The 21,387-nt window shown below is 35.7% G+C and overlaps 1 protein-coding gene across 4 annotated transcripts in view; it reads right to left on the reverse strand.

Moving 5' to 3' along the window:
* PALS1 (protein associated with LIN7 1, MAGUK p55 family member) overlaps positions 1-21,387 on the reverse strand; it is a 50,357-nt gene that overhangs the window by 20,152 nt on the left and 8,818 nt on the right. For all 4 annotated transcript variants that reach the window (XM_034417590.3, XM_034417593.3, XM_034417592.3 and 1 more), the window contains exons 2-3: positions 11,580-12,096; positions 1,125-1,333 (exon numbers count right to left, since the gene is read on the reverse strand). In XM_034417590.3, coding sequence (XP_034273481.2) covers positions 1,125-1,333; positions 11,580-11,982 — 612 coding nt within the window. In that variant the 5' untranslated portion in view covers positions 11,983-12,096. The remainder of the gene's footprint in view (positions 1-1,124; positions 1,334-11,579; positions 12,097-21,387) is intronic.

Below are 21,387 nucleotides of genomic sequence, written 5' to 3' on the forward strand. Positions count from 1 at the left end.
TTTATATACAATATAACACATGAAGTAAATATACAATACCAACAGCAGAGGAGAGAAGAGTTTTCAGTTTCAATTCAGTTTGGAACTTTTGCACACTCTCAGAGCTGAGTCATGCCCAGCCTCCAAAACTGTTTCAGTTTCCAAACAGTCCCCATTGGCTGGCTTATTTGCTATGCCTATTCATTGGCTGACCTTGTTACCATGTCTTCCCAGTCATGAACTCTCATACACACTGAAAAGTGCTACAAGTGTTTGGATGTTAACATCAAAATAGCAAAGTACAATGCAGATTGTAACAAATATTTATCCAATTATCCGTAAATATTCGAAAACTTAAAATGACCCGAGGAATTATTCAATTTTTTAATATAAAATTTATGTTCCAGATCTATATTTTTATTTAAAGAAGTTTAAACATTATACAAAGATTTCAGTAGTTTGGTTTTGCTATATAACCAAATTTAGTGAATGAAACACTATTTGAGGGCATTAAAGTGTAGCTGGAAATCAATCATAACAAATTTGATGTAAGAATGGAGATGTGTAATTTCTGTGAATATTATTGCATCTATTTATATCTTTAAATACTTTTAATTTTACAAAAGCAGTTAAATGCTAAATAGAATAGTACGGCATTTTCTCAGGCTGTAGGAATTCCAAGAATTATTGGGGGATCCAGGCAGGATTGAGGATGTCTGGTCAAAAAGCTGCTGTGTCATGCCAAAAGGTTTTTGAGGAACTTTTATTGTTTCAAAAATTATTTGATGTTCTTATAATGAGGCAGTGCTATTTAAGAAACATATGCATGTTCCCTTGGACATGCAGAACTGTGATCTTAACTACTGTATTAATATAAAGAAATATTTACATACTTTTATATTTCTTTAGAGAATGAAACTTCACATTTCTTAAATATAGTATTTAAAAATATGAAATAGTATATTTGCAAACCTAAATTCTCATACATATTACTTCTGGGATCTAAAAAGCATTTTCTTCTAGACAAGGAAAAGCAAATACTAATTTGATTATGGAAAACTTTTAATGCCACACCTAGGACTACTTTGGAACAAAGTAATTACTAGTACTTTAATTACTAAAATAAGAATGTACACCATACATACCTCTTGTGCAAGTTCTTGTGCATTGGAGATAAGAGGATATGGAGGACTTGCTTTGTTCATATGCACTGTAACAGCATTGTGTATCTTAAATGCATTTTGAAAGTCAGTATTTTGCACAAGCTGTAAAATGAGAGCAATTTCCTCCTGACTTTGTGGATCTATCAGCGTGTGTTGGACGTGCTTAAGAGAACACAGCAGCTCATCAACCTCTGCAAAGGGAACAGGTGCACTAGTAAGTTTGGATATACTAAATACATGAAATACATTTTGTTAATTAGCATTATCCACTACCTACTACAGTTATTATTTCCTGCATGAAAACAAAAGCAACAGTCTGGTGAACGGATTATCCCATGAACCAACCATACAGAATCATATAAGCTCCCTTATAAACTTCCTTGAAATTCATCTTTACATGATAAAGTATGTTTATCAATAACACAAAATCATTCCATAAAATTTGACGAGGCCAAAGACAACTAAATAAAATATTGAGTTTGAAAATTGTCTGCATTCGGCAAAGGTTACAGAGAAAAACACGTCCACCCTTATCCCCGGTCTGAAAGGCTCTTGAGCATCTAAACCTCCACTCTCTACTCTCTTGGTCAAACAACCCAACAGAGAATATGGAACTCAGATGCCTCCTATAATTATTGGGAAGAATCCCAAAAGTCATGCTTTGTTTATCTTACCTTGTTAAATTTATATCACTTCCTTGGACCTCAATCCTGAGTAAATTATACTCATTTTCTGATTTCCATTCTTCCGAACTCATGAGATATCAATGTAGGAAAAGTACTGTCATACTACAATTCCCAAAGGATCAGCAAGAGACCACAAGCTGAGAATACGGTTGTGGGAAGGAATCTGCTTCAGGAACTTCCTACCTTTTTTTGTATTTTTTATTACATATTTGGGAGGTTCTACATAATCTCAAGAACTATCTGCAGAATTGCTCATATTGGTGCTAATTAATTATCCTGAACTTTTTAAATATCACTGTACTGTGTAAACTAGTTACACCGCAGAAGGAAAATTATGCACTGATGTCAGCAATATGGTTGTAGTATGTTTTTTAAGCGGCTGAAAAGTCAAGGAATTTAATTAGAGAAAGTGAAGAGGGAGGAAACAGGAAATTCTGATTCATGGCACACCATAAATTCTGAAAAGATAACAGAAGATGAGAACATTTTCTCATCAAAATAAAACAGTTTTATCTCACTTCATTACTTTTGAAAAGCACAGCTTTCGACATCAAATGTTCACTATCAGGCTTTACAGCGGCTAAGTCAATTCTAAAATTTGATATGAGGTTATTTAAAGTCAAAAGACTTGTCCTTGTCAAGATTAAAACACTGCAATGGACGTCAGATCACCATTACTTCTATCTTGCCTGACACTTGATCTCTAATTTTCTATTTATTAAACTTAGGTCACCAACATGGGTTCTCTCATTGATTTAGAATATACATCTAAAAATAAACCCAAAGCTATTAAAACGCTTTAAAAAAAAAAAAAAAAATTAAGTAAAGGCAGTGAAAGCAGGCTTAAAATGTAAGTTTTTATAGCTTTTTTAAAAGCATAGAAGCAAAGAGGTTAAACCCATTAATGCAGCAGGGCAACCATTCCAAAGAACTAAGACGATTAAAAGTTTTCTCAAGAGAAGCCTAGAGCAACTGTAGCTAAGTCTCCCCAGATAATTTTTGTGAGCTGGGCTGTGGGGCATGAATCATATAGTTACAAAAAGAAGCATTGTCTCATGGAGGTTGGCCTTCTACCTTATAACATGGGTGTCAAACTCGCAGCGTCTTGTTGCAGTCACGTGACATTTCGTGACTTTTTTCCCTTTGCGGAACTTGGGTGGGCGTGGCCTGCGTGTAACGTATCCGGCCCATGGGCTGCCAGTTTGACACCCCTGCCTTATAAGGTTTCTTTAAATAATAAGCAGCATCCTGTACTTTACCCAGAAAGAAGTCAGCAACAATGCAATGCATTGGGCTTCATATAATGTAGTTCCTCTGATTTCAGAGGTGAATCTAACTGCTGAGTTCTGTAAATTTCTAAGTTAGACACAAAGGAAGTACACTGTGAAATTATCCAGTAGCTATTTACCAAACCCCCCTCCTCAATTCATTATTCAAATGTGCTTTTTAATTTACAAACACATACAATGCATAATTCATATTCCAAAGAGCAGCAGAGAACAATAAGGATAACACTTCAGAAATAAAGAGAAATAAGAGATTTCTTTTTCAGCATGACAGGAAAGCCTATTAGCTGAAGAGAAAGGAACGTGGCAGGATTATCATAAATAAATGTTACATAACACATCTCTGAAGAGCAGCGCAGAAAATAAATCTACCATACAAAATGAAATACTTTTTTATTTTCAACGTAATCAAATAAATATATAAAAGCCTTTCTAATAGAGCAGATATCTCCACATCCAGGGCAATTACTGGCATGACCTGAATATGACTATTGTCATATGACAAATTTGTCTTCATGAAAAGTTACTTCTATATCCAGGGATATATACCGTGTTTCCCCAAAAATAAGACCCTGTTTTATTTATTTTTTAAACCCTGAAATAAGCGCTTCACCTTATTTTTGGGGAGGTCTTATTATTTTGGGGTGCGTGGAGCAAGATGGGGCTCCTCTTGCTGTCTTACCTGATTTCCAGCTTTGTCCCCTAACCAGAGGAAATGGCAGGGACCAGCTGCATATGCAGTTACATATTATTGGAGATAATATTTTTGGGGGAGGTCTTATTTTCAGGGGAGGTCTTATTTTTGGGGAAACACGGTAGAAACCATCTTTTTTGGACACAAATTCATTTTGCTTATCCCTGAATTAGAATTCAAGCAATACACTAACATGTGAAATGATTCATTCATTTCAAATATGAAGGTGTGAAATCTGAAATGCTGATGTACATCAGCAATCATACATTATTCTTTTGCAAAATAAAAACAGTATAAGATGCTTGCATTGTCAAAAATATTTTAAACAGTAACACCTTTCAAAGGAAGTTAAAAATTTATTTTGAAGTTTAACAATGCTGCTGAATATTGAAAGATTCAGAAAGATTGAGAAAGAAGAAAAAATACCTTTCAGATAGTAAATTATAATATAATCTCCTACAAAATAGACAGATCTTTTAATTGTAAAGCCTACAAAGATAAATATTTTTCTAATTATTGCTGTTTATCTGAATAGCAATATTGATTCTAAGTAGAAAAAAAGCTACATTTAACTTCTAGTAAATTTTTATTAATTTTAGAAGGTATCTCAGCTGTTAGAAATTGCTCAATAAAATGCAGTAAAGACATGATAACACAGTTTTACAATTCACCTATGTTAGGGCTTTTATCTTCAGAAGCCACGAGGATATTTTTTCCTCCATGTTCCTCTTTTTTCTTTTAAAGTCCTTCCGTAGCATAGAATATAGACTGGAATTTCTGGACAAATTTTTCAAGATTATTTTGACACGTATTCACTATTACTGAAATTTAATAGTTAAGATTCTAAAATGAGCACAGACCTTCATCTCTGTAAACAAGAATACCTCTATGAACATATTAGTCTGTTTTAGCTTCAAAGGACTAAGGACCAAACTGGAGTTATGCTAAATATTTCTCTGCAATTATCAAAAGCAAACAATATGGCGTGGGGACTAATAACTAGCTGGACCTTATTAGATATGGAGAAGAAAATGTTTAATTCCCTGCTAAATCCCTTTTCTTAAAGTATTTGTACAAGATAAAAATGTGGATTAATGACAAAGCTTTGTTCTCAAGGCTCAAGGATTCTAGACAGGGTGGATAAAAATCAATGATTTTTTTTAAAAAATCAGATTTTTTTTATTTAAATCGGATTTTTTTGATTTTTATCGAATTTATTTTAATAAAAAACTTTTGGGGTAAAAATCTATCATAAGATAGTTTTCTATTTAAGATACATAAATAATTTAGTTTATTCAGCATGAAATGGAGCTTAGTTATGTAGCATGAGGCTGTATATTCTGCAACACTGGGACTATCGGTGAGTCAACAGTGGGTCAAAGGAGTAGCAGAGATGACAGTTGCTCTTTAAAAATTATGATTTAAATCGAGTTGATTTAAATCAAGCCTTTTTACTAGTGATTTAAATCATGATTTAAATTGTGATTTAAATCAACTCGATTTAAATCAAATCCACTCTGATTCTAGACCTACTGAAGAAAAAATTTAAGAAACTTTTCATGCCACAGACTGATAGTCTACAAATACATTCAAAGGATATCTGTATTTTGTAACTAGAATAATTTTAAAGTCACTTTCTACTGCAACCTCATGGAAATAATTTCAAGGAGGAGCTGTATAGCTTGTGAAAATCTATTTACAATCTTTCTCTGATGTCTGATATATCTTTACCTTTTATTAATGTAGGTCCTAATGAATATGTAAAAGAAGTCTGAGCAAACAAATAAGACAGATATTTGAGACTTGTTGATTTTATATGGTTAACAAAAACATCCACTACCAATATCCCTTAGTGCAGAGATGGCTAACCTTTTTGCCATTCGTGCCAGAAGTGGAGAGAGTGCAGGAGGTGGGTGAGTTTTGCGTGCGTGTGTGCCCACACCTATAATTCTATGCGCCCCGCCCCTGTGCATGCGCGCACGACTCCCCGCGCCTAGCACGCAATGGCCCGGTGGACCCATTTCTCTCTCTCTCTGGGCTCCAGAGCCTAGGAGTCTGGGGAGGGTGAAAACATCCTTCCCCACCCCCCTGGAGGCCGTCCAGAGGCCGAAAACGGCCCGTTTGCCAACTTCCGGTGGGGAAGGCCATTTTCACCCTCCCCAGACTCCTAGAAAAGCTCTGGAGCCTGGGGAGAGAGAAAAACAGGCCTTCCCCATCACCCCCCAAGGCCCTCCGGAGGCAGGAAACAGCCTGTTTCCCTACTTCTAGTGGGCCCAGAAGGCCCAAAAATCAGTTGGCTGGTGTGCACATGTGCGCCTGAGCTGAGCTCGCGTGCCCACCGATATGGCTATGCATGCAACCTGGGGCACGCGTGCCACAGGTTAGCCATCAGGGCCTTAGTGCAATCATTCAGTTAAGGGAATAACAAGGCAACTTGTTCTTAACAACTATGACTGATTTGGGCAAACCTTCCCCTATTTAAATCACTTTCTTTAAACTGATGTTTATCCTATTTGGATAAGAAAATCATGTCATACTCCACTCAGAAAGGCTTTTCTGAAGCTCTGATAACCTTTAGTGGCAAAACCTTTTAAAAGGGGTTGAGGAGCAGTATTTTTTACAATATTAGAAATATTAAACGAAGACAATAGTGTATTTTGAAAATATAGTACAGAAAATCATCTTTTTGACCTCTTGTCCATACACCCACACAAACCACTTGGAATAGTTTTTCTAGTTAGTAAAAGGACATGGACACTATCTTACACCAGTCTATAATTGATACAGTGGATTTACCTATATTAATTTCCTCTGCATTACACTGAAACTTAAATGAACTAAATGGTCATAAAAGAAAGCAATAATGCAGAATCCAGAAAAAATATACATAAAAATTCTTCAGGACTTATTTAAAATTCTTAAATGGATGCTTGTAGAAAACTATCTTTAAGCAGAAAGAGATTTTTACTATATAAAACGTAACTTGCTTAGAGATAATAAATAGTAATCTGCATTATTGTTTAACTTAAGTTACCAAACTTTAAAATCAAGTAATGAGCAAAGTGTTCAAAACAGTTCTATTTTTTTATCTTTTGCTGAGAACGCCCCCCACCCCCCCCAGGCCAAACTAATTCAAATCCTAAAAAATAATATATTCAAGCAACCAACTGCAAAAAAAGGTTCAGATTTCAGGCCTGTGCAATGCTTTAGATTCAGCTCCACAATGGTGCTTCAAACTGAAAGGGGCACACATATAACACTTGACTGTAACTTTTGTAATAGCTGTACCTCTTCTGAGGATCATGCAGCAACCGCAGAATACATACAAATGTTCCCAGAAAAATAGCTTTTTCCACAGTATTTTCAGAACGCTGTACAGCCCAAACTGATTTGTCTTTCAAAAGTTGCAAAACAATTTGATCATCCATGTCTTATAAGTGTACAATCTTTGGTATCTTTAGTTTTCAAGATTTGTCATAAGTGTCTTGCTGTGTTATTGTTATACCTTTCTCACAGACTCTTGAAGAGATCTTTGCAATGGCTCCCGAATAATGTTTTAAGAGTCCTTTATATTTTTATTCTTTCCTTTTATTCTAAGAATAACCTTCTAACATTTTTTTAAATTTAGGAAGTCATATTTCAAGATTCTCAATGCATATGTCATGTTTGCCTGTTGGAAAAGTTGCTTGTTTAGGGATCAGTTTTAATACTGTGCTTAATACAGCTAAAGATATATATAGAAAATAATGGATCTTAAACACATGTCTTATGTATGAAAAGCCATAGGATTACCCTGGTTTAAGAACACCTAATAGTTTTTTTTAAAGGATTCCTGTTATTACCTTGGAGTACCTTAGCTATGGTGATGCAGATTTTAAAAAAATCGAGAACTAAAAACTAAATTTGGTATACCTGAGAATGTTTCTTTATTTAACTTAAAAGGATTGTTTCTCTGTTATGGTTTTGGTTCTTTGGGATGGTTTTCCTGTGTCAGTGAGATTGTCTCTATTGATAATTACATTCCAAAACTAGTTCAGAGATATTCTGGTGGATTTGGGAGTCAATTGTGACATCATGATTGTAATTCATCTTAATTTTAATTTTAAACTATTGTGGACTTTTATTACTATATTTTATAATTGTGAAAGTTGTGAAATTTGGCAGAATATAAATTTAATTAATAAATAAAATTGGGATGAAACAATACCTAACATGGGATTTGATTGCATATGTTTGACAATATTTAAATAAGCTGTATGAAAAACTGATTTCAAGTACTTCTTGAAGGAGAAATACTAATTTTTGGAAACATAGGTAAGATTTTTTTTTTCTCCAAACATGATAAATCTGGCTTTATGTAAAAGTAACTCTAGTATGCTCTCTCAAAATGTCTTAAACTACATGCTATTTCTATCCGTTTTTGTATTATGGTGACACAAATATTCTACATGGAAAGGAATTACACAAGAATAAGTAGACACATACTAGGGAATACACATGAAAAACAATGTGCTGGCACTGGTAGCAACAAGCACACTATGCAAACAGCCCAGTGTATTTCCACTGTGTGCCTGCTTACTCCCTTGTAATTCTTTCCTCTCCAACCTCTCTGCTGTGCTGTGGGAGGAAGAGTCAGACAAAGAAGAAATTGCCTACATGTTGCTTTTTTTTCTTCCCCACTCCTCTCTCACAAAGCAGATAGATTGGTTCCTCCCCCCATTAATAGTTTTACCACCACAGTACAATTTTATTAAGACTCTGAAGATAAGAGCATTCACAGTTCTCTTCCCTCTCTATCCTTACTCTTGCTACATTAGACTTATCTGTTATCCATGCCATTTCTATATGATGCTTGGTTGGGAGCAGATTTTCCATCAGAAACAGTAGGAGGAAGCAAAAGGAAGACAGATAACAATGTAGATTTGAAACATCTCTGTCAGAGTATCTCTTTAAAGACAGCAAAGATTGGGAATGTCAATGAAGAACTGTACAGGTGTTAGAGAATATCTTCATAAATATTATTGTTGCTTATAGGCAAAATATTGGGAAGGCCTATATAAACATTATATGTTCAGAGGAAAAATGTTGCTTATTATTGCTTTTCTATTTATGCTGATAAGGCATAACTATGAATTTCCATTGCCTGGTGTCATTCCAATTGTAAGTATACATCTTTTTGCCTATTTTTATTTTGATAAACTTTGGTGCAGATAGTGGAGCTAGGCTACAGTTGTTAATTGTCTAATTTTCTTAGGTTTGGATCAGTGGTGGATTGCCCCCGGTTCGCACCGGTTCTATAGAACTGGTAGTAAAACAGGCGGGCGGCTGACCCACTGACCCTGATGTAATGAAAATGCTTCTGTGCTTGCGCAGAAGAGTGCGTGAGTGAGCAAGTGAAGCGAGTGCACGCGGCCCCATTGCGAACCGGTAGTAAAGGTAAGTAGAACCCACCCCTGGTTTGGATGGATATTTTTTCAAGTGAAAGACCTTGAATAATTCAGAAAGGGAAAGAGTAACATTTTATCAATAAAAATGTATAAAATTGGTGGCAAAGTGCATAGACCACTTCATTTATTCTTAAGATACATAAAATGCAAACCATTTATAGTATTCCAATTGGAAAATGATGGAAACATTCAATATGTTCTGAGATGATTGCATTCTGCTGGAATAAAATTCAAACCATTTATAGTATTCCAGTTGGAAAATGATGGAAACTTTAAAAATGATGGAAACTTTAAAAAGTTTCCATCGTTTTCCAATTGGAATACTATAAATGGTTTGAATTTTATTCCAGCAGAATGCAATCATCTCAGAACATATTGAATAGGGCTGCTCTTTTGAGTTTTTGGTATTTTTTTAAAAAAAATTCATACAATGTATGAACTGGGAAGGAATGCCTGGCATTGCTTGGTATTGAAATATTGCAATCTTTTTCATTGTTATTTTCTTTTTGGGAAAGGCAGACGTCACAAGCAGAAGTAATTAAAAGTACAACTCACAAGCAGAAGAACATTTCCACATAGATCTGTGGAAAATCCAAGTGAAATCTGGAGAGCTTTTTCCAGTCAGCGTACACAATTCTGAAGCTGACAGTTAAATAACCTGGAAATAGAGTTTCCCATACAGGAAGTCCTTGACTTACAACTATTTGTTTAGTGACCATTTGCAGTTACAAAGGCACTGAAAAAAGAGACATTACCGTTTTTCACTTACAACCCTTGCAGCATCTCCATGGTCATGTGATCAAAATTGGGACCTTGGCAACTGTATGTATTTATGAAAGTTGCAGCCTCCTGGGCTCATGTGATCACCTTTTCAACCCTCTGACCCTCTGACCAGCAAAGTCAATGGGGAAGCCAGATTCACTGAACAACCATGTTACTAACTTAACTGCAGTGATTCACTTAACAACTCTGGCAAGAAAGGTAGAGGGGTGTGTGTGTGTGTGTATTTCAAGGTGGCGAACATATCCAACACACTTTCCTCCTCCTATTTCCCCTGCAATAACTCTGTGAGGCGAGTTGGTCAGAGAGGGACTGGCCCAAGGTCATTCAGGTGGCTCTCGTGACTAAGGCGGGACTTGAACTCATGGTTTCTTGATTTCTATCCTAGACCAAATATTATTTTGCTGATATACAGATTTCTATCTAGTTCTTTATTATTGCAATTCATCTAACTGTGAATTGCTAATTCACGGTGAGCTATTTCAAGTCAATAAAATTTCTGAGACATACATAAGACAATTTTATTAAAATATAATTTTAAGATTCTTAGAGTGAATGCCTAAGCAAGCATTCTTTATCATAGAAATCATACAAGTTATTTTGAATATTCACATTTTTAATTTAATAACTTGCTTTTTATTAGATAGTCCTCGCTTACCAACTGCTCATTCAGCAACCATTCAAAGTCCCGCAGTCATGTGACTGCCAAGATCAACTTCATAAAAGGCTTCAAAGAAGCAAAGTCAATGCGGAAGCCAGCAGGAAGTTGCAAGTCAGACATATGAAGCTGTGCTTAATGACTATAGATGAGTCACTTAATGACTGTATCTGGAACTGACAAGAAGTCAGTGTGATCATATTATATTTATAGGAGACATTTCCTGCAAGGAGTATTTTTGACTGCACCAAGGAGATTGTTACTACACCTCAAACAGAACAATTAAAAAGATGGAAATCTCAAGTAAAACATCTTCATAATTGGATAGAACTGCTTGAGGAGCTGCTTGGAGGTGTGGAGGAGTAGTAGAAGGTCTTGAGATGTTTAAACAGACTGCGTGCTGGTCTGGTTAGAACTAAAGATTACATGGGAAAATGGGAAATTCTCCCTGAGGATGAGGATATTCACTGCAAATGTGGCACTATTCAAACAACTATCCATCTTTTATACTGCTCTCTGGGACTGACTTGCACACAGAATGACTTGCTGATCAGAAATATCTCTGCCATTAACATGGATCAGTACTGAGCTAGAACTATATGTATTTATATTTTATGAAAGCTTTTAATTTTGTTTCAATATTAAATTAATAATATCCCCTTTTCTAGTTTCTGCATTTCTGGCACGAGATAAACGAGACAAGATATTATGATTCACTTTATGATCACACTGCTTAGCCATAGAGCTCCTCAGTCCCCATTATGGTCTGTAAATGAGGACTATCTGCACAGACACAATCTCTCAAGCCTAATTAAATATTCATTTAGAAGCACTAAAAAGTTTCATTGCATATAAAATTAATTGTTCTACTTAAAAATATACATACCTAGGACTTTCACAGCACAATGCGGACTCTCCAGAATTACTCCTTCTCCTGTGTCAAACATAGGGTTGTCTATTCCAGTCTTGGGAGGAATTTGTGCCAGTTTCTTCAATCTAATAGAAGAATTAAGATCAAGTTCTTGTTTTTTCCCATCTTCTTCCCGTCTTCGCCTTAGGTCCTCTTGCTGCTGTCGAATTCGTTCAAGTTGAGCACTCCGCCGTAATGGCATCATGCGGTTGCCTAGATCACCTGGGCAATCCACAGCCATTTCCCTATGTTTCTGAGATTCTTCAAGAGGTGCAAGATCCATAATTTTTGTTTCACTGTCTGAATCTTCAGTTACATGTCCATTCATATGAGAAGTTGTCATTGTTCTATGTAAGAAGCTATACGGCTTGTCAGACATAAATTTTATTATAACACTTCTTTTCTTGGTAGTTCCACTTAAAATCCATTATAATGTTAAATAATTCTTCTTATGCATGACCAGAGGAATATAAAAAGATCTCCAGGAAGAAATCTGAAAAAAATAAAAGTAGATGATATCAAAATGAATAAAGTTAATGCAGAAAAATTATTATATTTAATATCGTGTGTACCTTGATATTAATACATACAATATATATTAATTAGAATATGCTTTATATTATGCTATAAGAATGTCTTGTTTTTGTAAATGTCACTTTATCACTGAGTGTGCTATCCTATCCATTTTATTAATACATGCTGGTTTGCAAAAAAAAAAAAAAAACAACCATGCTGATCACTACAATATAAAAAGAATTAATAAAACAATTTCCTGTTTATAACAACCAACCTCTTTCACTCCCATTTTTTAAAGTTTTTCCTTAGTTCAAAAGGGTGGTTTGTTTTGAAACATGTACTTGATTTCAGCACATCTTTTATTGTCACAAACGAAATTTATTAAAAGATAAAAATGGACCTCCCTGTTCATGTATTATACATGTTATCTTACTATATTAGATGAAAGGGCTATCTAGTTCACTATTTGCTTTTAACAGAACTATCACATGTTCATGGAATAAATGTGATGGCTACTATCTGACTGGTATGTGGTCACATTGCTTCTAGGCTTCTAGATACTATGTTTGTTTGCTACTATTGCCACTAAATATGGACAGCTATTATCTAATAGACGCTATAGAGCACTGCACACCAGAACAACAACTAGACACAAGAACAGTTTTTTCCCGAACTCCATCACTCTGGTAAACAAATAATTCCCTCAACACTGTCAAACTAGTTACTAAATCTGCACTACTATTAATCTTCTCATCGTTCCTATCACCCATCTCCTCCTACTTATGACTGTATGACTGTAATCTTGTTGCTGGTATCCTTAAGATTGACTGTTTCCCTATGATTATTATTAAGTGTTGTACTTTATGATTCTTGACGAACGTATCTTTTCTTTTATGTACTCCGAGAGCGTATGCACCAAGACAAATTCCTTGGGTGTCCAATCACACTTGGTCCATAAAGAATTCTATTCTATTCTATTCTATTCTATTCTATTCTATTCTATTCTATTCTATTCTATTCTATTCTATGCTATGCTATGCTATGCTATGCTATGCTATGCTATGCTATGCTATGCTATGCTATGCTATGCTATGCTATGCTATGCTATGCTATGCTATGCTATGCTATATACTAAAACTCTGCTGCCTGTCTGGGCAAAGCGGTGAATCGCAGGGCAATAATTTTAAACCAATGAACCTCAAATGGGCTACTTTCAAGAATGCATCCAGAACCCACGACTCCTATGGAATTAAAATTTGGCAAAATTAATAAAGCATTTAATGATATAAAGTTATCATAAATTCTTATAATACAAAATATCCAAAAATATTTCCTGTGGCCAACTCTTGATTGTTTGACCGGCAGATACATCTCTGAATATCTCCATGAATTTTAAAGAAATTCTCCAGTACATTAGGTCAACTATTCTTGAAGGCATTGAAGAATCTGGTAAGGAAATATCCCTCAAAATACCAAATGAAAACAGCTATGTTAGGCTTTAATAATAATAGTTTTTGTTACTTTTTTGTGGCAGTAATATTATTTATTTGTGAAAAATAAAATCAAGTCTCCAGAAGACAAATATGACTTGGTGACTATAGTAGTATGTTTGTATATTTTCTCAGAAACAATATGGAGATAATTTACCATTATCTTTACTCCTTTTTTCCACACTTCTAACTATTGCCCTGTGATTGATTGGTAGGCTCTCATTTTTATAATTGCCAAGTTCAATTCAGGTTAGCTTTTAGCTTTTTCATAGACTGTCAAGGTTAGGCAGATTAGCTAACTTCTAGCTGTCACATGCTGTAATAACTATCCCTTAAAAATCCCTTAACTATCCCTTGCGGAAAAATAGTTTGTTGCATCATTTCATGAGTGACATTGTTAAAAGTGAATATGATTATGTCAACAGATATAGCCATTTATTGTAATTCATTTATATTACACCTCTTGTTCTTGATGTTAGTGAAATTTCAGTAGATGTATTTGTAATAAAATTGGCTCAAGATTATCTTCACTAAATAATTTAGTTGAAAGAACTAGCTGTCAGAAAGGTTTTCTATTACTGTTTACAGTAGTGGAAAATGTATTTCAATATGAATTCTTTGTAAACTTCTGAGCTGCATGAAAGGATTTATTGCTTTGCAGCAAATCATCTTCCTATATACTGTATATATAAGATAATAAAGTGTGCTTATGCTAACAAAATTTGTATAGCAATAGCACTTATATACAGCTCCATAGTGCTTTTCAGAAGTCTGAGCCGTTTACAATGTCCGCATATTGACCCCAACAATTTGGATCCTCATTTCACCTACTTCAGAAGGATGGAAGACTTAGTCAACCCTGAGCCAGTAAGGATCAAACGCCTGGCTGTGGACAGTTAGCCTGCAATACTACCACTATGCCACCAAGCTCTTTCATTGTGTTAAGATTTAGTTATAAAACTGATGTATGTAAAAAGCCAAGGTTAACTTAACCTTAACCAACGTATGTTCAACATTTAACAGTTCAACTGATCTTCATGTATAAGCAGTATTTATAGAAGTACCACATAGTACACCACAGGGCTTTAATTATATACAGTATTGTTCTTAGACCATGGAATTAACATTTTAAGGTCCCTTTATCAGTTCACATAATATTGAATAAGCAGAATAAGAACTATGTGTAATTCTCATAAATCATTGTCATTACCCATTCAATACATGCAAGACCATAGTTTTGCATTCTAAACTATAGCTTGCATATTATCTTGTGAGAGAAAATATGCTGACAGTAAATGCAAACATATGGCAAATCCTAAGAAAGGGTCAGAGCATTTGAACAACGAATAGTGATACCTCGGTTAATAAGAAAGAATAAGATTGATCAAATCAAAGAAGGGGGTGCTATAACAGGAACCCACAATAGAAGCAACTCTCCATGAGGAGAATAATCAAAGCCCAATGGACAAGTGTAATGATGAGAATATCTGGATAACCATTTGGATAACCATAAATTAGAAAGAGCATTCAAGCCCTTTCAGAATAGTCTCTGAAGCTTCAAGGAAAGAAATGAGAGAAAGGGAGGAAGAGTTGTACTATGTATTCACAATAACTGTTGCAAGCTCATAAATCCTAATCAATGAACTTAACAATATTGTAAAAAGCATCTAAGCTAAAAAAGTAGAAGAATAAAAGCACTACTGTTTTGATATCTATTGTCACTTGCCCCATCAAGGAGAAGCGTTGATGCTTTCCAAAAGTACATAACAGGCATTCCAAAGAGGGAAGAAGTGCTGGTAGAGAATGTAAACTATCCCGGTATCTTTGTTTCTCCAAACTCTGTAGAAAGCACAAGAGGATTATCTCTTCTTGAGATGGATACTGATGCAACAGGGAAGACCCAGTAAAAGATTTAGAAATTCTAGGAACACCAATGGAAAATTGCAATGTGATGGAGTTCTTTACTTATTTTTTGTTGTATTTCAAAAAGTAGATTTTAATAAAAACTAAGCAATAAGTGGATTCCATCTCGTGAGAATGGGACAAGAAGTTGAAGAGGGATGTGAGTCCTAAAAAAAGGGACAATAAAAAAAAAATCTAATGAAGAATAGAATGGAACACAACAGAAGAAGCCAAACAAAAGTTTTATGAAAAGCTTACTAAAATCTAAAAACAAAAAAGGACACATATAAGACAGCAGAAAAAGACACTGACGGCATGTAGCCCAGAACTGTAGGGAGAATCCTTAGATGAATGTTATCAACTAAGTACTGAAGAAATACTTTGGCCAATAATTTTCTTGAGAAACCCTGATGGAAGAAATGAAATGCAAGATACATGGATGACAGCTAATATCATTATCTTCAAAGGAGACAGGGCGAGAAGGATCCAAGGAACTAGAGATTTTAATCTCTACAGCAGATCAGAGATCAGTTTGTGAGCATCTTGAAAACAGAGCAATAATTACTAGAAGTCAGCATCAACAATGACAAATAAAATTGTCCCGAAATTTGGCCACAGTAATCATAATGTTTTCTGACTGAAAATCTTTGAAAATAGATTGTACACATATTGTCAATATAGACAGTCCTCATTTACCAACAGCCTTATGCAGCAACCAGTTACAATAGTGCTAAAAAATAAGAGTGATAAATCCTAGCATTTACAACTGTTGCAGTGTTCTGCAGTCTTGCGATGAAAGGCAAAAGGAAAATCATAAATTGTGGTCACATGATATTTTTACTTAGCAGTTGTATTGTTTCTCTTAAAGACTAGAAGGGAAGTGAGTTCCTTGTCATGGTAACATGATTTTCCATGTGTGGTTGCCAAGTGAAAACTACCTTTATAGAATCAGATTCATAGATCTGGAATGGGCTACAGAAATAATCTAGTCCAGTTGCCTACTCAGGGCATGATCTACACATTTCTGCTAGATTACCATCTAATCTCTGCTGGAGTTCTTGATGAAGCATTCACTACTTTATAAAGCAGCCTGCTCCACAGGCTGACAGTTTGTTCAGTCAAGAAGCTAGTTTTAATATCTAGCCTAAAACTACTTCCTTGTAATTTGAACACAACACTGCTTTTTAAAGCAATAAAAATGTCTCCTGCTATATCCCTGAGAAGTTGCTTAAAGGAACTGGTCAAGTTTCCAAATCAGTAATGGGTCACTGGCAATGGCTGGGGAATGTTGATGACAACCATTTCCCCTCCTCTAGGCAGAAGCTGCCACTGACTTTTTTTTTTTCTATGTATGGAAAGGGTATTTTCTTGGATCCAATTATTGGTCTTCTTTACATGGTCAAATTATTTTATCGAAAGTTTGTACTATATTTTGGTTCCACAGATTCAGCAGAATTTGAAAATGATCTGCCTTTCTCACTTTGGACCTCTTAAAATAAATGTAAATAATATTTAGGCAGACAGATATGTCAAATTTTATAGAAAGAAGATATTTGGATCCTATAAATAGGCAATAGCAACTGTAAGTCTTTATATATAACACATTATTTGTAATTTGTAAAAAAAAAAAGTTTAAAAAAATAATCTTTAGCTATCTTGTAAGTATACTTTTCTTTTTTAAGTGTAATAAATATTTGGAAATAGAAAATATTTTGTAATATAAAAGGTATCTCTTCAAAAAAAGAGATACCTTTTCTTTAACCACAATATCATCAGCACAATCTGCCTTTAGTTATTATTCTAACAAGAAACGCTATAGCAGTTTATCTATGTAAGATAAAAAAGCATTAATTGAACTGAATCAAATGTAGCATTGATAAAAAAAGCCAAGGTCCTAGACAGATTTGTTTGCTGTTAATTTTACTAATTTAGAATCTGCTTAGTCTGATGGTTAAGGCACCAGACTAGAAAGCAGGAGCGTGTAAAAGTGTAAATTCAAGTCCTGCCTTAATCATGAAGGCCAAGTAGGTGACTTTGGACCAGTTACTTTCTCTCAGCCCAACCCCACTTCACAGGGGAGGTTGTTGTGGGGAAAATAGGAGAAGGAAGGTGTGCTGAATATATTTACCAGTTTGAGTTACTTATAAAAATAATAAAGGTGGAATATATAAATAAATAATCTAGAAATTGATTTATGTTTACATTGATTTAAGTGGTGAGAAATATCTAAATTAACAAGGATTTATTTTCTGCTACTACAGTTGTTACTATCAATATAAAATTCTTATGACAGCACTGTAGAGTTGTCATCATGGAGAAAATAGAAGGAAGGTGTGTTATATATGTTTAGTGCCTTGAGTTATAAACAATAAAGGTGGGATACAAATAAATAAACAAATAAAAATAAATAAAAACATGGTATGTGATTTTATTCTTTTTTTCCTCTCTTATGCCTTTCCACCTTTAGGCAGCAGCTGGAACTTCTCATTTAGGCCAGATTAGCATTCCTTTGGCACTCTCTGGAACTGAATGTTTGTTTCTATAGCAACAGCTTTCCCAGCTACTAAAGGGGGAAAAAAATACATCATGAAGTTGTATCAAGCCTTTCCTCTCTCACTACGGTTCTGGTTCTTGTAAGATTTCAGGAGATTAACCTTTTAAACTAAAAAAAAACCCCAAGATGTTACATAGTACAGCATACTTCTAGCAGTTATCAGATCCATTGGTAAATGGCTAAAACACCCTAGTTAGTAAGTAGCAGTAATGATACCAAAACCTCTGAAGAACAGCACATAAAACATCTGCTTTATTTACGTCAGTCATTTGAGACTGCTTGAATACTTTAATGACCCAGGTGAGGATTCATTTTATGCTATACACTTAAAAATAGATTCAATCCAAAATAACATATCAGTTATATAAATGCTGCATAGATATTACTGAAATCTTAAATAGGAAAGTACTAAACATTTGGCTGTTTCTTTCAAGGAGATACTTGCAATATTAATTGTATATAGAATTTATCTATATATACAGAATAAAAGACTCAAAACATTGACCAAATAATTTTCACTGCAAAGAAATGCCATTACAGTAATAATCCATCCTGGATAATCTGTATTTTAAGCAGAAACAGACTAATTCTGGTTTTTCAATCTTTAGGAAAAAAACCAATGAAATTATACTTGATATTATCAAAAACAATTTACATTGTTCTAGATAATTTAAGTGTCAAATTCCTTACAGTCCTTCAAAAAGGAATGTGAAGAAATATCTAGATCAGAAGGCAATGTAGTGCTCTCCAGATATTTTGGAACTATAATTTTTCATAAATCGTAATCAGCATGGTTAATTTTCCCCGCAACTTATAAGTTCATTTAGTGACTGTTCGAAGTTATAACAGCACTGAAAAAGTGACTTAAGACCATTTTTCACACTTATGACTATTGCAGCATCCCCATGGTGATGTGATCAAAATTCAGACTCTTGGCAACTGACTCTTATTTATGACTGTTCCACTGTCCTGGGATCATGTGATCACCTTTTGTAACCTTCTGACAAGCAAAAGTCAATGGGGAAGTCAGATTCAGTTAATAATTGTGTTACTAACTTAAGAACTGCACTGATTCACTTAACAACTGTGGCAAGAAAAGTCGTAAAATGAGGCAAAGTTTAGTTAACAAATGTCTCACTTAGGAACAGAAATTTGGGGCTCAATGATATATGAACTGGAAGCAATCAAATTGCAGAGGAAAATAAGTAAATCTTCATAGAAGCAAAAGACATTTCAAACCTAAATTATATTTGCTCAATTATGGCTGAATGAAGACTCTAGACCAGGGGTGTTAAACTCGTGTTGTCACAGCTTTGTCACGTGATATTTATTTATTTATTGGTTCGATTTATATGCCGCCCTTCTCCGGAGACTCAGGGCGGTTTACAATGCATTAAGCAATAGCCTTCATACTTTTGTATATACCTGCTTAGTAGGGCTTTCACCCCCACCCCCAAGTGGTGTTCTTTTTTATACAAAGTCAGCTTATTGCCCACACAATCCGGGTCCTCATTTTACCTACCTCGAAAGGATGGAAGGCTGAGTCAACCTTGAGCCTGGTGAGATTTGAACTTGCAGTAATTGCAGGCACCTGGTGTTACTTAACAGCACTTTGCTGCGCCACCAAGGTGATATATCGTGATTTCCCCCCCTTCGCTAAACCGGCCGTGGCCAGCTGTACATCTCCACCCCAGGCCACCCCAACGATGCCCTTGAAGTGATGTCCCAGTGCCTGGAGGCCGTGCAGGCCTGGATGGGGAGAAATAGGCTCCGATTCAACCCTTCCAAGACCGAGTGGCTGTGGCTTCCGGCGTCCCGATATAGCCAGCTGGTGCCATCGCTGGCTATTGGGGGCGAATCACTGGCCCCCATGGAGAGGGCTCGCAACTTAGGCGTCTTCCTGGATCCACGGCTGTCTTTAGAAGAGCACATGACGGCCGTGGCCAGGGGGGCCTTTTATCAGGTTCGCCTGATACAGCAGTTGCGCCCCTTTCTGGATTGGGACTCCCTACGCACAGTCACTCAAGCACTTGTCACTTCCCATCTGGACTACTGCAATGCTCTCTACATGGGGCTCCCCTTGGGGTACACCCGGAGGCTACAGTTAGTCCAGAATGCGGCCGCGCGGGGGATTATGGGAGCGACGGGGCGCTCACATATGACACCTCTCCTGCGCGAGCTGCACTGGCTTCCTGTGGTCTTCCGGGTGCGCTTCAAGGTGTTGGTGACCATCTTTAAAGCGCTCCATGGCTTAGGGCCGGGTTATCTGCGAGACCGCCTTCTGCCGCCAATAGCCTCCCACCGACCGGTTTGCTCGCACAGAGAGAGCCTCCTCAGGGTGCCGTCGGCCAGACAGTGTTGGCTGGCGACCCCCAGAGGGAGAGCCTTCTCTGTGGCAGCACTCGCCCTCTGGAATGACCTACCCCCTGAGCACGATATCAGACCTCCGGACTTTTCGTCGGGCCCTGAAAACACACCTATTCCATCTAGCTGGGCTGGCTTGATCCCATCCTCTCAGTTTTAATTGAATTTGGTTTTAATTGGGTTGTTTTTAATATCTTGGGCCGAAATTATTTAATTGTTTTTAAATTTTATATGCAATGTTTTATCTTGGCTGTACACCGCCCTGAGTCCTGCAGGAGAAGGGCGGTATAGAAATAAAATAATAATAATAATAATAATAATAATAATAATAATAATAATAATAATAATAATAATAATAATGATGATGACACATCCAGCCCGTGGGCCGCGAGTTTGACACCCCTGCTCTAGACTATTTTAATGATTACAGTGTAACATTTTTCTGTAATTGTAACACAATGAATGGACTTCTACTGAACAAACTAAACCATCTCTTCTATCAGCATACTAATAAAACTTTCTCCCATACAATATGTCATTTTAAAAAAAAATAAGTTTGAAGATCAGAATTTTATCACTGAAATTTTCCTAGCGATAGATAGATAGATAGATAGATAGATAGACAGACAGACAGACAGACAGACATGGATGGATGGATGGATGGATGGATGGATGGATGGATGATAGATTTTAGGTTGAACTATTTTGTAGAATGAGGAAGCTTCTTTAAAGTTTACTACATTGCAGAAGATTTCCAGGAAGCAGTAATCCAATCTCAGAAGTAATGTTTTAAGAAAACCTGGCCCTAGTCATGTCTTCAACCTACCTAAAGAGCAATTAATGTTACCATATTCTTTAGGTACAACAAGGGAACTGCCTCAGAATAATTCAACAATGTAAGACTAATTCTTTCTGACAATGTAAAGCCATTTCTTCTGTGCAGCAGAAATCTAAATGA

This window comes from Pantherophis guttatus, chromosome 1 (assembly GCF_059756535.1).
Source record: "Pantherophis guttatus breed Tessera chromosome 1, ASM5975653v1, whole genome shotgun sequence".
NCBI lineage: Eukaryota > Metazoa > Chordata > Lepidosauria > Squamata > Colubridae > Pantherophis > Pantherophis guttatus.